The sequence below is a fragment of the Pseudochaenichthys georgianus genome, chromosome 22, assembly GCF_902827115.2.
Source record: "Pseudochaenichthys georgianus chromosome 22, fPseGeo1.2, whole genome shotgun sequence".
NCBI classification, from domain to species: Eukaryota; Metazoa; Chordata; class Actinopteri; order Perciformes; family Channichthyidae; genus Pseudochaenichthys; species Pseudochaenichthys georgianus.
The window spans coordinates 18,733,546-18,751,354 of record NC_047524.1 but is presented as its reverse complement, the minus strand read 5'-3'; the positions used below and the strand labels follow the sequence as shown (position 1 = coordinate 18,751,354).

Here is a 17,809-nt window from a genome sequence, read left to right as displayed (position 1 = left end):
TAGTAAATAAAAAGGGCGACTTGGAGCCAATCCTGCAATTTCCCCACAGGTGAAAGAGTTGACATACTGAAAGCCCAACCCCTGCAGGGGGGTCTGGGGGGATTCTCCCCCAGGTGATTTTTTTGAAATACTAACATAAAATACACATTCTGGTACTCTCTTGAGAAGAAAAATAAATAAATCTATTACTACACGACATATTTAAAAAAATGAATGCCATTTTAGTTTTTTGTTACTTTGTTCTCAAAGCTGAACCTGCTGCTCCTCACAGAGAGAAGAGGGAAGAGGCTGTGAATTACTTTACATTGTGGATAAGGGTGGATAGCCCCCATTGTTCTGTGTGTCAAAATGAAAGACGGCCCACACACCTATCAATCATCAAACCGTGGGGTCTTATTTCATTACGTGTTGATTTCTATCAACACGTAATGTTGTATCGACGTATAGAGATGTACTACAGCAAAAGTATTCTCCGTGGGGACTTCCTGCAACAACACCACGCCGTTATCTTGATTCTGATTGGCCAGAAGACATTATCAAAGATGTTCTATTGCGAAGACGATCACTACCTGACAAAAGTTTTCAAAACCGTTTCTAGTCTTCGGTATTCTTGTTTTTTGGCGTGAGAATAGTTTGGGCAGCGTGAGAGCGTGAGATTGAGAGTGAAAGCGTGTGTCACACGCCAGATGCGTGAGAGTTGGCAACCCTCTACGGAAGAGGAGGGTGGCCATTAGACTCTAATGGCCCCCCTCCTCTTCCGTTTTCACTGCACAATAAACGTTAAATACATTTCCCCTATTTCTCTTTAATTTATCATCTTTCTAAAATAAAACTCACCCTACAGTCGTTAGACACGTTTTTAAGTCACAAATAAACATTGAAACTTCCACTAGTGGCTTTTGACTGAAACACCCAAATGAAGCTGAACCTCGCGTGCTGGCTGCTGATTTATACTCGCGCCTAATTACCTCCAGCCGTGGCTGAGCGTCTTGTGCAGATTGAAAGGGAAGGGAAAGGTAGAAGGACAGCACAGCAGTCTGTTGCGATGAAAACAAAGTGGTGTATCTATATAATGTGGAGTGTTTTATCAATTGGTATCCTCAGCTACGCACAGGACACTTATGAATCTCCATTCACCAGAAGGAAAACACATTTTAAACAGCAACAATCCAAATCAGTCAAACAAACGGCAGACGACAGAAAACTCCCCCACCAGTTAACTGCCACCCCTTCCCCATTGTCTGTACTCACTTCCGCGTTTATGCGTCCAGAGGAAAAGCTCCAGTCGGACTTTGCTTACCTGCAAGACGTTTCTGTCACCTGCTCCACGGCTGACTTTGTCTTGCGGGTCAAACCAGTTTTCTACGGCCATGGTGCCAATGCAGAGGAGCTGAGACTAGGCAGCGGCTGCAAAAACAATGGGGTCCTCAGACCCTACGGTGACCTGCTCTTCACGTACCCGCTGACGGCGTGTGGAGCCGTGCGGGAGGTAAGATTTATGTTTCTTGTTCCCAGTCTCTGTCCCTGCATACTCTTAAAATGTCAGTGTCTAACCCCCTCTTGGACTTTGACAGTCGCCCCCCGGTTATCTGCTCTACAAATTCACACTCCATTATGAGCCTTCGCCAAAACGTTTCCCAACCAGAGCGCAGCGGATCGATGTGGACATTGAATGCCGTTATCAAAGGTTTGTCTCAGCTTTTTTTTTCGTGTGTGTGTGTGTGTGTGTGTGTTTTATATCACTATCTCCATGTCCAGGAACCACTATGTGCACAAGCTGACAGTGCAGCCCACCTGGGAGACTCCTGTTATGCGTAAAAAACTGAAGGGAAATGCAAATGACTTCCAGATGGAGTTGATGGATGGTATGTTTAAAGAACAGTAGATTAGGAATAAAGAGCTTCTGGCCCCATCTCATTTGATATATTTATGTTTTAGATTTGTGGAGCACACCTGCCCTGTCACGGGTGTACAAGCTTGGAAAGACGGTTCATTTCCAGATCTCTGCACCTCATCTCTCAACTGGTTCAAAACTGTACATCAATAGCTGCTATGCTTCACCATCCAGTGACTCTAAATCATCCCTCAAATACAGCATCATTGGCAATTTTGGGTGAGAAAAGTGGACGGTAGTGCATTTTTAGAAAAATCTTTTGGTTTGGGTTCTTTAGTGTCATATTGTTGTTGTCCACAGCTGTATGCTGGACAGTAAGAGCGACCCGGGGGTGTCTCGGTTCGTCTCTCGGACAGACAAGACCCTGAGATTCTCCATCCAGGCCTTCCAGTTCACTGCAGACCCTGACTCGGAGGTGAGTGTGGTTTATCATTATCTGGATTCTCCAGTTATTCTTTAGCTGTGGCTTAACCCAGTTTCTTTTTTAGGTTAATATTCACTGCAAGTTATTAGTCTCATCTGAAGACCCGGGTCCTGCTCACAAATCATGCACCTACAAAAAGGACAGGTGAGATTTGGCACTTTAAACTACATTTCCATTACAGGACTGTAGTCTTTCACCTGTTTCCACATGGATTGAGAATATTTGTGTTGCATTTGCCATGACAGGTGGAAGGCCCTCTCTGGTGACAAGTCCATATGTGACTGCTGTGATTCACAGTGTGTGCCCTCTAAACTCCAGAGGGCCATGATGGAAGGTTTGACTTTTTTGTTGTTTTAAGACATGGATAGTATGCACCCATTCCTACTCGAATATATTGGATTGTTGTGGTAGCTTTAAGTGGCACTAAGCAACATGTTTGTATCACTAGCTTACAATTATCTTAATATGACCCACCAAAAGTGGAATGGGAGAATGGACACCCTACAGATGTGTACGTGCATTAAGACAATATGTTTATGTTTGACAAAGCAAATGAGGTATTATCATGAAATAAGAAAGTGTGCATTGTGACCATTTGGATAAAACCATGGGTGTTAACATGTTTTTAATTATATTGACACAATAGTAGTTAAAGGTTTTTACAGAGGGAATTTTCAATATCTCTTTGTAACACTGCAAAAATCTAAATCTAATATTTGACATGTTTTATAGGAATAAAATGAAATATATAAATCAGGATAGCGATACCCCCTCTGTACAATCCTTCGGACTATAGTAAGTGAAGTTGAGATATCTCAGGAGATTACTCTTTAGGAAAATGCACTGCTAACTTTTGGTGACTTTAGGACTCATCTAGGAAAAGAAATAAAGGAAAATAAACACCTAAATGTGTATTTTTGGATGTTTTCATTTCAACTCATTTTTAGAGAAAGGCATGTTATGGAAGCAACACATCCCAATCTCTCAAAATTGACCAGGTTATGCGAAAAGCATTTTTTAATGTTTTACCTTAAGTTATATCAATGAAAGTGATAACACATTTCTACTTTTAACTTTTATATTTCAGGTTTTTCCAGCAGTGGGTCTTTGCTGGTCTCTGATCAGCCGTACACGACAGAAGATGACCTTCTACCAGTCGGCATTAGCGGAGTCGGCCATGTCACGATGCATGACACCGATAAGCTGCACAGTCAAGAGACCCCGCTGGAAAGTGATGATGTAGTGACTTATGATGATTACGACGAAGAGCTAGACTACGCATATGAAGAAGAGGAGGAAGAGGGGTTTGAAGAGGATGAAGAAGGAAGTGGGTTTATCCTTGGAGTGATGCCTGAACCTGATTCAGAGGAGTTAGGATTTAGGGACAGGGTTTCAGTTGAGTCGAAGGTGAAGGATTCACATCAGTTAAAAGAGAATGGGTCAGGGTTTGTAGGGCGAGAAGAGAGTGAAGAGGAGGAGGAATTTAAAGGAGGAGGAGATGAGACCCATTGGAATCAGGAGGAGGCTGAAGTCCTACGTCATTGGGAGCAGTTGGATGAAATCTTCACATCACAAGTCGTCCCACAGAGAGAATCACACCTGCCGGCCTCTGAAAGTGAGGAAGAGGAGAGGAAGCATACAGGTGGAGGTGAAGAGCATGAGAGGATGGAGAGGAAGCATACAGGTGGAGGTGAAGAACATGAGAGGATGGAGAGGAAGCATACAGGTGGAGGTGAAGAGCATGAGAGGAGGATGATGGAGGAGAGGAAGCATACAGGTGGAGGTGAAGAGCATGAGAGGATGGAGGAGGAGAGGAAGCATACAGGTGGAGGTGAAGAGCATGAGAGGATGGAGAGGAAGCATACAGGTGGAGGTGAAGAACATGAGAGGATGGAGAGGAAGCATACAGGTGGAGGTGAAGAGCATGAGAGGATGGAGGAGGAGAGGAAGCATACAGGTGGAGGTGAAGAGCATGAGAGGATGATGGAGGAGAGGAAGCATACAGGTGGAGGTGAAGAGCATGAGAGGATGATGGAGGAGAGGAAGCATACGGGTGGAGGTGAAGAGCATGAGAGGATGATGGAGTGGGAGGAAGATGACAGTCTAGAAGATTTCGTAGATGATGGAGAGAGTACCTGGTATTTCCCATGGAGGTAACATTGGGTCAATGGATCGATCAGTATTCTGCTCAAAGACTGTAACCCCCATGATAGTAGGATATTCTGATTTATTTCAATAAAAAACATGAAGCAGATGGATTTGTCATGAATTAAAAACATGCTAAGCAGGAACTTAAGTTCTCAGTGTTTAAATGTCTGGAAGATTTGTATTGATATTCAACATTGATTCAAACGAGCCATGACAATTAAGAATAATGTCAACTCTGAAATGCTATAGTTTTACTTGCATATACCTGAGGCTTAAGAAAGAAGCTGAAACTAAAAATTGCAAGAATCAATATCAGAAAAAAAAGATGCTCATCAGTCCATTTGACGATTTGATCCGTCCATAAATCTTTATTCTTTACATTATAAATGATTTCTTACAATACAGTGTCTGAAACCAGTTTGAAATATATTATAGTTCAATACAGAAATATCCCACTGTTGAGCATCAACTGAGAAAAGGGCAAAGCCTCCATTATCAGTAACTAAAAGCAGCAGAAAAGATATTGCTTTGCAGGTCTGCTCATTGGTTCTGTGACATCTCATTGCACCCACAAAGAGCTTTTTTGAACATGATTTAAGTGGGGGGGGAGGGGGGACCTTACCTCCTCTAGGGGGGTCTGGGGGCATGCACCCCCGGGAAGACTTTTTTTTTTTAATATTGAAGTTAAAAGCATCAATCTGGTGCACTTTGAGAGCAACATTAGGAGCTCTATGGATATATCTCTCAACACCCATATGAAACAGAACTGTAAGTAGATTTTCTTTTTCTTTATGGATACTTTACAAATCACTCCCCTTTCAAACTGTATTCTTGTTTGTCAATAACAACTTTTTTGTACTGTCATATATTATTTTTAGGGCTGTCAAGTTAACGCGTTAATAACACATGCGTTAATAACACATGCGTTAATAACGCGTTAACAATATGACACTAAATGAACGCCACTAATTATTTTAACGCGATTAACGCATGTGTATTTTTTTTCCTCGGCCGCCCCGTAGTTTCAGAGCGCATCGAGTTTAAAATACCATCTGCTGACAGCCCCGCTCCTGCCGCCTGCTTGTGGCAGACCACACTTCCACGCTCACCGGCAGGCACCGACTGGCCATTGGGAAGACCGGGAGGGTGTGTGTATGTGTGGCCCGAGCGAGCGAGAGAGAGACCTTACTTGCATTGTTGTTGTTGTTAGCATCTGGTGCTAGCTAGCTGCGCTAACGGATATAAGGAGCTGTTTAAATGAAAACAGAGGAGCGACATTTCGCCACAACTGCGCGGAGCACTTGACTTTATGCAGGCAGCCAGACAGTGGGACATTGTACGAAAAGTCAGCACACTCGGCACGGATAGTGCAACATGATTGCAGCGCCCAGGCAGCTCCCGTTCGAGCATAGCCTTTGCCTTGAGTTGCACATAGCTCCAACGATCCATCACACACACACACACACACACACACACACACACACACACACACACACACACACACACACACACACACACACACACACACACACACACACACACACACACACACACACACACACACACACACACACACACACACACACACACACACACACACACACACACACTGTATTGTACTAGAGAGGTTCCAGATTGTTGTGTTTAATATTCATGAGAATTATTTGTCATTGTGGAAATGATAATAAACATTAGCATAAAGCATATTTGTCCACTCATATGTTGATAAGAGTATTAAAAACTTGAAAAATATTCCTCTAAGGTACATTTAGAACAGATAAAAAATGTGCGATTAATCACATTATATATATATATATATATATATTGTATTCCAGTCTCCCTTCAGATATGTTAAGTGGCATGTCATTCAACACAATGCTGCTCACCTCCTTCAGTTGGGAGAAAAGCTGGTTCAGGTTCAGCCTTATGGGGGGACAGGGCTGCTGAGCCTAAAGATGGATCTGTTGGACCTGGCACCAGGGGGAGGGACAACTGATTTAGTATGAATAGGCGCTAAAAATGTGCCTGCATTTATTAAAGGTAGGTAGGTAAGAATGGAGAAACCAGCTCGAGTGCGCTAGTATTTGAAAGTACACAACCGAAAAAAATCTGCCTCTTCCTTCAGAGTTCCTTACAGAGCCCCTCCTCCAACACACACGCACATGACCAATGAGGGCACGAGTTAAGCTTGTGCACAGATGGAAGGCTGACAGGCAGGTAGGCCATCCAGTCATTTTTGCCGGGCCGGCTCAGATGATGTGATTTTTACAGCGCCACGGCTTCCACAGATGACATTTTTGTATGTATTTATTGTCAAAGCATTTAATATATTCATTGCTATTGGGATGTTAAGAGCATTCCATGGAATATAACAAAAAGTGTTTCTGAAGTGAATTACCTACCATACCTTTACATCTCAGCTAAAAGAGCAGTGAAATTAAAGACCTCTGAATTTTCTGTAAAGATATTAACAGTACTTAATGTCAGCTTAGTAAACAAAAAAACATTAGCTAACAGACTAATTTCCACCACTCTTGGACCACACCCACCTTTTCTTGTGAAAAACTTTAGTCCCTCTCTCTTGTCTTTCTCTCCTTTCTCTTCTTTTCTTAGAGCCTGACTTTGTTGGTCGTTGAAACATGGTACAACACACGTATGTAAGCTAAGTACTAACATCCCTCCTCACATGCTTTCACTCTCTGCAAGTGCCGGTGTCGCACCGCGTTTGGAGGCAGGACCAAACCATTACATGTAAATAGAAGGGGGTGTACAGAGGCTTTGGGTAATTAACTTTTGGAAGTAAGTTAAATAAGTTAAATGAATCGTAAGTTTAGTGAGTAATTTATCAATATAACGTTCTATTAATGTTCATTATTGAGGATTGATGAAAGGTTACTTACATTTTTTTTCTTAATGTTCTGAACATTTTGGGGCCCCTGTTGGTCACGGGCCCTTACCCCCTAAACGCACCAGGAGCGTCTGCGCTGCGGCTGCGCCACGCTGCGACCTCCTCCTGACCTAACACACCAGGCGCGTTTCAAAACGTTGCGGAAGCGGAGCGTCGTGTGTGCAGCCTCGCAGTTGTTGTTGATTTTGGAATATTTCCTGGACATTTGTACTCCTGCAAGTAGGCTACGTAGTTAAATGGTTTATGTTTGTGTCTGTTTAAATCGTGTTTATTGTTGTTATTTCCTATGTTGTTGTGTTGTAGACTACAGACACAGTTAATTTATATTCCATTTATAAACGACATGAATCAAAGATGTGTTGCTGTATTTTCGTGGTAAAAAAATATGCATTCATCATCATAATTATTGTATATATATAATTTACAGTGCCTGTAAACCGGAGAAGAACGCTGGCATTCTCCTACTTGAAACACGGTGGTGGGGGGGAGGAGAAGGAGCCGGTTTTGGGTGCACCCCCTCAACCAGCAAAGCAGACAACAAGGTGATTTTCATCACTTCCTGCCTGCGCCGCGCCACACTGCGCCGCGCCACGCTGCGCCGCGCCACGCTGCGCCGCGTCAAAAATAGGATTCATCCTATATTTTAGAAATTCCTTGCGCGGCGCGTCTGGTGGAATAGCACCCATTGACTAGAGCAGTGTGCGAACTATCCCACGGTCTCCGGGGGAGCCTGGATTATTATTTTTTTGCGGGGGGGGAGGTAAATGCTGATCCATGCATTAATAGCAACAGCACAGACATAGGCCTATTATAAAGAGACACTCTGTTGCACACGGGGTGGTGCCACAGGTCTACATTTACATGAAACGTCCCGATGGATCATGTTCATGTCAACAGATTTCCCGAGCATGTATGGGCTACGCAAACTTCAATCAACTTGATAATAAATAATCCACGGACCACCAATGTAACGTTTGACTGTTTAATTAAATCAACTTAAAATACCTCAAAAACAGGTTACATTGTTTCTCATGGGCTATAGCCTATTATGGCTGTAGCTTACACAGAGCCGAACACACGCGATAAGAGCAGCCAGCGGCACCAACCATGAACAATATTAATATTAATAATACAGCTATAGCACAACACAACCTGGAGAGATGCAACGCCACACACACAAGTTGTAGTTGTAGTCATCAAGTTAGCTTCTCTTGGCTCGTCTTCTTGTGTCTCTTCAGCCCCCAAGTTAACGTTAGCTGTCAAGTTAGCACTATCACTGACGTTAGCTCCCTCCTCTCTCGGTTCTGTTGTAGCAGCAGTCACAACGTACGATGTGCTACCACCAGCTACATTCGGTTGGTCTTCTTGATCAGGTTGTTTGGCCGTCTTTTTAAAGAATTTGCCCAAGGTAAGTTGTTTTTTTCTTTTCGACATGTCAGCAGCAGCAACAATGCCTGGTAAACATGTAGTGCTAACTAAACGAGCTTGTGAGTGAGTGGGTAGTGGGTGGAGCTGCGGGCAGCGTGCAAGCAGGCAACACTTTTTTCATGAATCATAAACTCTAAATATAATTTTATTTCACTTATTTTACACCTTTGAAAAAAAAAACATGCCCAAAATGGAATTTATTTGGTCATCAAATCAGTATTTTAGAGAGCTCCCCCCAAATTTCACAAACCATGTTCCCAGGGGAGCTCAGGTCACCACTAGGGGAGCTATAGCTCCCCTGCTCCCCTCCAGTTCGCACCCTGGACTAGAGTGGCCGCGATCTTTGCGAACACCGCGGCGCGGCCGTAACGCAGCGCAGACGCTCCTGGTGCGTTTAGGGGGTTAGAATCGTCCTAACTTTTCACCCCCTTATGCACCGCGGTGAATTTAGTTTTAGTTTGGATATTTCTGGAACGCCATTTGCGCCATAATTCGCGCGTTTATTCGCGTGTAGTTTCGCGTGGATTAACGGGGAGGTCCGTTTAATTGTATGGAACACCCTTTGCGCCACAATTTGCGCGTTTATTCCATAGACTGTATATATAAATGGACGTAGGGTCCATGACGTCACCCATAGGATTCTGCAGAGTTGCCGTGAAGCCCTTAGTAGGCGGAGTCGGCCACTAACAGCTCGACAGTGACGTCAGAGTTAAACTCCTGCTGCCACCGAGCTGGAAGTTCCAGAGCTAGCTGAAGCTACCAAGCTAACATGCTCCCCATCTGCACACTGCCGTCGCATTTTACGTTTCTAAGGTAAGCGGACATGAAACTATTCAGCAAAACTATAAATAATATTCTAAGTTATTGAGTTTTTAGCATAATACTTCAGAATCTTAAAACCCCTTAATGTTTGTATGCAATTGTGCTAAATTCAACACTGGAATCAAGCAAATATTAATATGTTTGCATGACATTAGTTATTTGTATTTTGATATCACTTAACTACACGTTTAATACATTTAAGTCAAGCTAAGGTACAACCCTAACCCTAACCCTAACCCTACATGTGATGGTAGCTAGTTAGTGCTCTTACCTGTGAGGCCTCCTCCAAACAGCATAATACAACCCAGTCTCACGGCATTTCGTGTTCACCAACACGATTTTTAATCTATTGATTCGTGTTCACCAACACGATTTGCCCCTTTTTTTTTCGTGTTGCACAGCACAATTTTAAAATCAATGTATTTCTACTGGTAATGTGTTTCTTGCCTGCAGGCTGCAGCACGTATTTTTCTCCGGTCGGGTCGAGGAAGACCGGAAGCTATGTGGTTCATAAAAACATGTTCTTACTCAATATCAAGCCACAGTTATTGCTTTTATTTTAAATCGTATAATTTCGGACTTTTGTTGCAGTCTGTGAGGAAAATAAATGGGGCTCAGAGCCTCAGGATACTGAAATCTGTATTTTTAAATCTTTTTTTCCTTCTAATTTGTTATTCTTTTCAAAATAACACACTGTTATTTACTCACCAATAACACACAATTATCCTTGCTTTTATTTATTGGTTTAATTCCATAATCTCGGGCTTTTTTGGCGTCCGTCAGGAACAGAATTTCAAAATAAATATAACCGGAAACAGACGTAGGCATTTCGAGCGAATACCCAAGATCCTCAGCTATGGTTTTAAGCTCGCTGATTGGATGTGTTAGCCGCAATGCATGCTGGGATTTGGTGTTTATATTATATGAAATCCGGAAAACATTTTAAAAGAATAAAATAATACTTAATTCAGAGTGCTCTTGCTTTTCTCTTTGAAAGTCATCACATAACGGCATTGTAATACACGGTTCGGCTGCATTACATATTACAGATCTGTCGTAGTTCTTTATTTAGAGAGCCCTGATGAGAAGACCTTTGGAAAAACTGGAAGAAATGCCGGCGAAACTGAATACTTGACGTGGATCATAAATATATCAACAATTAAACAACATCTTCAATTTCTCTTCACACAATACATCTCCTTGCAGTATCAACACTAATTCGGCTGATTTTTACATTTGATCTAATTCATAGATAGGTTATATTTACACCATAACGGTGCACAGCTGATAGAAAAGGACTGTAGTTTTTAAAGATATTACTGATTTTCTTTGAATGTAAGAATGTAAATACTGAGTCTGAAATAGTATAGCAATATGCTGTAAAATGATGTGAAAGCATGCATAAAACTATACATCTTCAGATGTTGTACATACACACTAATAATACAAAGTTAGTATGGCTGTGTGTACCTTGTGTGCACCTCCTAGTGGTTAAAGCACGTTATTGAATTATTGTTTTTATGTGTTATATTTGATTAAAAAAATATTAAGATATACTCTTTTGTATGTAGATAGAATAAGAAATGTGCAGAATAGGACAGTTTAATGGTGGAGGTACACACATATTGATAGATGTCTTGTAATGCACTGTTGAGGAACCTGTGACCCAAGTTTTTCATTCATTGCATAACTACACCTTATTTGTGTATGATATGTCAATAAACCTTTGAAAATCTTGAAAGGGATGTGCAAAATAGCCATAATATAGTCTTTAATTAACTATTAGTAGAGAATAACGAGTAATGAATATACTTTATTACTTGTTTCCATTCATGTCAATTGCAGATACATGTTTAGTCTTCTCAAGCACCAACTATCAAATATCTCTCCTGATTGTTGGCACTTGACAATCACCTTACCTGAATTTTACTCAGGTGTAACTAAAGTCAGATTTAAGGGTTGTTTATATTTCACATAATTAATCAGAATCTGCAAAGTAACTCAAATAAATGCAGTGGAGTAAAAATACCAGGTTAACCTCTGAATTGTAGTGGAGTAGAATTACAAAGTAGCAATGAGCTGTCATGTGGGTATATATTAATGCTGCGCATTACGGACACAAGCGATTTTCACCCATTTATTAATTATATGTTTTACATTTGATAACACCAATGTGTTTAATACTGGCAACTTCTAATTGTGGGAAAAACGAAAACGTTCAGTAGAGACGTCCCATAGAACATTTTGCGAAACACAATAGCCAGCATGTGTAGTTCTGGGGGGGTGTTCGATTCCAGTTTTGGATAGTCTGGCGTGGTTTCATTCCATCTCACACAGCTGTTTGACGCTCTGCGTAACCTTACGGGGACTGTAGTCCTAAACGATAGCTGGGGATTATGGGTAGTGTAGTGTCTTCGGCCATCCTAAACTCAGAAATGTTGACAATCGCAATGATGCTCGAAATGTCCCTTATAGGCCTACGTCTGTTTCCGGTTATTTTTATTTTGAAATTCAGTTCCTGACGGACACCAAAAAAGCCCGAGATTATGGAATTAAACCAATAAATAAAAGCAAGGATAATTGTGTGTTATTGGTGAGTAAATAACAGTGTGTTATTTTGAAAAGAATAACAAATTAGAAGGAAAAAATATTTAAAAATACAGATTTCAGTATCCTGAGGCTCTGAGCCCCATTTATTTTCCTCACAGACGGCAACAAAAGTCCGAAATTATACGATTTAAAATAAAAGCAATAATTGTGGCTTGATATTGAGTAAGAACATGTTTTTATGAACCACACAGCTTCCGGTCTCCCACGACCCGACCGGAGAAAAAGACGTGCTGCAGGCAGTAGAAATACATTGCTTTTAAAATCGTGCTGTGCAACACGAAAAAAAGGGGCAAATCGTGTTGGTGAACACGAATCAATAGATTAAAAATCGTGTTGGTGAACACGAAATGCCGTGAGATTGGGTTGCATAATAACCAGACTGTATCATTAAAACTAAGTACCAGTTCTAGATCCTTGACTTTAGACAAACAATTCAAAAGACAACATGTATTTAAAGACCAATCTTTATTTGAATGTGCCTCTTAACCTGATATATTAGTTATACAGTAATAGTATTGACAATCTAAAAAAAACTGAGCAACTCAACAGTCAACTTTATGTTTCTTATTGTCTAAAGCATTTATTATTTTAATTTTCCCCCTCTCATATTCAGTGTGGACGGATTGAGACAGCATGGTGTCCAGAGAGCTGCAGAGACTTCAGGGAGAAACCTCCATGTGATGGACGTCCAGTCTGTTGGTGTGGAGAGGACTGAGGGTCTTTCCTCAGCGAGGAAGACCAGGCCTGATGGAGGAGCCCATGCTGGGCAAAGCTGATACCAACTGCGCAGGCCTAGTCTGTCACGTTATTTGACTAAATGTGCTTACTTATACATTTAATAGGTTTACACCTTCTGTCCATATGTGCTTTTTATTTAAAACATTTGATTAACTTTTGGTTCACATTTCAATAAATTGTATTGGTATTTGCACTCCTATTGATCCATTATTTTCAAACCTTTATTTAACCAGATTGGTCCCATTGAGATCATAGATCTCTTTTTCAAGGGAGACCTGCAGCATATAGGTTCCACATGAAACATAAAACAATAAAGGACATTATACATTATATTTACAGGATACATAGTTATAGACATTTACAAGTGCCCATTGTATCAGCAAGCATTTCATTTAGCCTAGCTTTAAAAACATGCAGAGGAATGAGATTGCTCAGTTTCAATTCTTGCTGAAGATTGTTCCAAGCAAGTGGAGCTGCGCACATAAAAGCTGTCTTACCTAAGACAGTCCTTGCTCTTGGCACATCTAACAAGACTACATCATGTGACCTCAGACAATAGCTGCTTGCAACTCTCTGTGTTATCAGAGAGCAGATATAATACGGGAGTTTACCCAATAAAGCTTTATAGATAAACGTGTACCAATGACTGAGCCTCCGTACAGAGAGTGATGGTAAACCTGCCTTGGTATACAGTGTACAGTGATGTGTAAGCGCTTTACAATTTGTGACAAATCTCAGAGCACTGTGATACGCAGCATCCAATTTGCTCAGGTAATTGGCAGGTGCATTCATATAGATCACCATAGTCCAGCACAGGTAAAAAGGTCACAGTGACTAGCCTTTTCCTGGCCTCAAGCGAGAAACAGGACTTGTTTCTGAAAAAGAAACCTAGCCTAACCCTCAGTTTTTTAAGCAGGTTATTGACATGAAGTTTAAAAGAGAGACAATCATCAAGCCAGATACCAAGGTATTTGTAACAGGCAACAACTTCAAGTTTTGTTCCTTGCGTAGTTACAATATCTAAAACAGGCTCTGGTGTCTTTTTAGCTTTTGAAAAGAGCATTACCTTGGTTTTATCCACATTTAAAAGAAGCTTTAATTCAGAGAGCTGAGTCTGAATAGTGTTAAAAACAGCTTGTAATTTAACAACAGCCTCTTTAATGGAGGGACCTGCACAATACATCACAGTATCATCCGCATAAAAATGTAAAGTAGCTTCATCCACATTATCACCTACACTGTTAATATATATGGAGAATAAAAGTGGTCCTAAAACAGAACCTTGTGGTACACCATTAGAAATGTTTAACCATTCAGAAGACAGTCCATCAAAATGAACACATTGGGACCTTTCAGAGAGGTAGTTCACAAACCACCCCACTGCATTGCTGGATATGCCAATACTGAGTAGCCTCTGCTTTAAAATGCGATGATCAACGGTGTCAAATGCTTTGGAAAGGTCAATAAACAGAGCTGCACAACTCTGCTTATTATCTAAAATAGTAGTAATGTCATTTACCACTTTCATTGTCGCAGTGATGGTGCTGTGTTTCTTTCTGAATCCTGACTGATGTTTAGACAGGATATCATTTATACATAAAAACTCCTTTACTTGTTCACTCACTAAGCGTTCGAGCACCTTAGCCAGAACTGACAATTTAGAGATTGGCCTATAGTTATTTAAAATAGTTGCCTCCCCTCCTTTCAGTAAAGGCAAGACATAAGCAGACTTCCATACTTTTGGAATTGTGCTCGTGCTGAGGGAGAGGTTAAAAAGAGAAGTAAGAGGTGGAGCAATAAAATCTGCAGCTATCTTTAAAAAGAAAGGTTCTACGTTGTCCAGGCCAGCCGGTTTCCTAGGATCTAACTTGGATAATGCTTCATGAACAATACCAATAGTTAAAGGAGTAAAACTGAAAGGGTTTTCCAGACCACATTGTTCAGAGTCAAGGATTGGAGCGTTCACAGGAGCCACACAGCCAAACAGAGAGCCACAAGACACAAAATGCTCATTAAAGCAATTTAGCATAGTAGCCCTGTCTAATATAGTGCCAGATGCTGTGGTAAGGCACGGAGGTAGCTCATTTGGGATATCACCAGTGGAAATCGATTTTATGGCTTTCCAAAATTTCCTAGGATTATTCAGGTTTTCTGTGGTAACTGACAAATAGTACTTTGATTTAGCACTTTTTATTTGAGATGTGAAGCTATTTCTTAGCTGCCTAAAACGTAGCCATTCTACCTCTGCGCCTGATTTCCTAGCCTTAGCCCAAGCATTATTTCTCTCATGAAGGAGACTGGACAGCTCAGCAGAAAACCAGGGATTGTTTCGTCCCTTCACTCTAAATTTACGCAGAGGTGCATGTCTATCTATAATTTTCATAAAACCAAGATAAAAATAAGACCATGCAGTTTCTACATCAGCACACAAATTGATTCTACCCAATCAAAATCAAACAGATCATGTAAAAACCCTGCTCCACAAAGTGTTTTTTGTCTCTCTTTGTGATGATACGTGGTTTAACCTTTTGGACCTTAGTGTCCCTAATTTTGGCTACAACACAGTGGTCACTCACATCATTAGCAAATACTCCCACAGATGAGTATTTATGTGGAACATTTGTTAAAATTAGATCAATTAAGGAGGATTTATTTGGGGACTTAATATTTGGGCGAGTAGGACTGTCTATAATCTGGGTAAAATTCAATGAAGTACACAGGTTTTTAAAATCCTCTGACACAGAAGTTAACCAGTCCCAATTAAAATCACCAAGCAGCACTATTTCCTTGTAGGAAAGTTGTGATAACAGTTTTGCCAATGACGATAAAGAGTCCTTGACAGCCGAAGGGGCCCTGTAGCAGCCCACCACCATGAGCTGTTGACCCTTTGGTACCTCAATATTCACGGCTAAAAATTCTAGCTGTTTACTAACAGATTTGGAAACCATATTAGTTACACAAAACCTATTTTTCACATAAATGGCAACGCCACCACCTTTTTTAGGCCGGTCAGTACGATATACACTGTAACCATTTATGTAAATGTCAGAGGCCAAAATGGATTTATCTAGCCACGTTTCTGATAAGACAATGACATCAGCATCAGTCGAACTCGCCCAAATACGGACAAAATCTAATTTAGGTAACAGACTACGCACATTTAAATGAATTAAACCTAGCCCAAATCTAGATATAAAATCAGCAGGAGTAGCTATTTGACTAATACTGCTCGGTGGACCTGGATTTGGCTGTACATTTCCTGATAGTAACAACAATAAAAATACCAAGCACCTTTTCCTCTTAATCAACACACATACATTGTCAGCTGTTCTAGAGTCACCAGCAAACTTCGCGAAAGTGAGATTAGAGTTTAAAAAACAATTCTGAAGGACCATCGTGGCAGGCATGTGAGAAAGACAAACATTTTCCGAAATGAATGTCCGCGACAGTGCAACCAGCAATTGTTTGTGCAACACCTCCGAAACTGTGACGATCACAGGTACAGATCAGAACCCAATAGCACGACTCAGATACAACCAGTATAGTAATGTTCAGTTTATTACAGGTCAAGGACAGGCAGAGTCAAAATCATTAAATCCGTCAGACAGGCAGGAATCAAAAACTGGGCAGGACAAAACTCGGGACTAGAGCACAACACTCACTGGAGAGCTTGGCGGAAACGACAAGACAATCTGGCAAAGGACAACTGATAATGAGGTGGTATAAATACTGTGGAGTGATGAGGGAATGAGTAACAGGTGAGGGGAAGGGCTGAGGAGACCAGGTGAGGGAAATGAGCTGATTACAAGGGCCTGGAGGAAAGCGGGATCTGAAATGACAGGAGAGTTTAGATGAGGCATGAAACAAACAATAATAGAAGTGTCTAACTTGTGACAGAACCCCCCCCTCTATGGACGGCTCCTGACGTCCTACGGGGTTGATCGGGATGGGCCTGGTGAAAGTCAGTAATGAGAGATGGGTCATAGATACTGCGAGCGGGCACCCATGAACGCTCTTCAGGACCATAACCCTCCCAGTGTACCAGGTACTGCAACCCTCTACCACGTCGCCGGGACTTGATGAGGCGACGGACAGTGTAAACAGTCTCCCCGTCGATAGTCCGGGGTGGTGGTGGGGGTGTAGAGGGGGGCTGAAGAGGGCTCACATTAACTGGTTTGATCTTGGACACGTGGAAGGTAGGATAAATCCTCATAGAAGGGGGCAGACGCAGGCGGACAGCTGCAGGATTGATAATCCTAGCTATGGGAAATGGGCCTACAAAACGGGGAGACAACTTCTTTGACTCCACTCTGAGAGGGAGATCCCGTGTGGAGAGCCAGACACGTTGCCCTGGGGAGTACTGTGGAGCTGGCTTGCGACGGCGATTGGCGGTCCGTTGATAACGGTCGGAAGAGCGCAGGAGCGCGGAGCGGGCCTTTAACCACATGCGTCGACATCGGCTTACAAACGCCTGTGCAGATGGGACGCTGGCCTCCCGTTCCTGTGCCGGGAAAAGGGGCGGCTGGTATCCGCGGGAGCATTGGAATGGAGAAAGACCAGTAGCAGAACTAGGAAGGGTGTTGTGGGCATACTCAACCCATAGAAGCTGCCTCGACCAGGAGGAGGGAGTGGAGGAAGCTAGACAGCGTAAGGCAGTCTCCATCTCCTGGTTCATTCGCTCTGCTTGACCATTGGACTGGGGATGAAATCCGGACGAGAGACTGACACTGGCTCCCAGCAGCCTGCAAAACTCGGACCAAAAACGAGAAGTAAATTGTGGTCCCCGATCAGACACAACGTCACTGGGGAGACCATGCAGCCTGAACACATGTTGTAG

At 42.0% G+C, this 17,809-nt stretch overlaps 1 protein-coding gene across 1 annotated transcript; it reads left to right on the top strand.

Annotated features, from left to right (window-relative positions):
- The first annotated feature begins 1,241 nt into the window (after positions 1 to 1,241).
- LOC117468039 (zona pellucida sperm-binding protein 3-like) lies at positions 1,242 to 4,475 on the top strand. Its single transcript, XM_071201678.1, has 9 exons — positions 1,242 to 1,489; positions 1,575 to 1,687; positions 1,759 to 1,865; positions 1,939 to 2,113; positions 2,195 to 2,309; positions 2,383 to 2,462; positions 2,564 to 2,652; positions 3,406 to 4,008; positions 4,282 to 4,475. The coding sequence occupies exons 1-9, from the start codon at positions 1,262 to 1,264 to the stop codon at positions 4,473 to 4,475; spliced, it is 1,704 nt and encodes a 567-aa protein (XP_071057779.1). The 5' UTR covers positions 1,242 to 1,261.
- Positions 4,476 to 17,809: the final 13,334 nt, after the last annotated feature.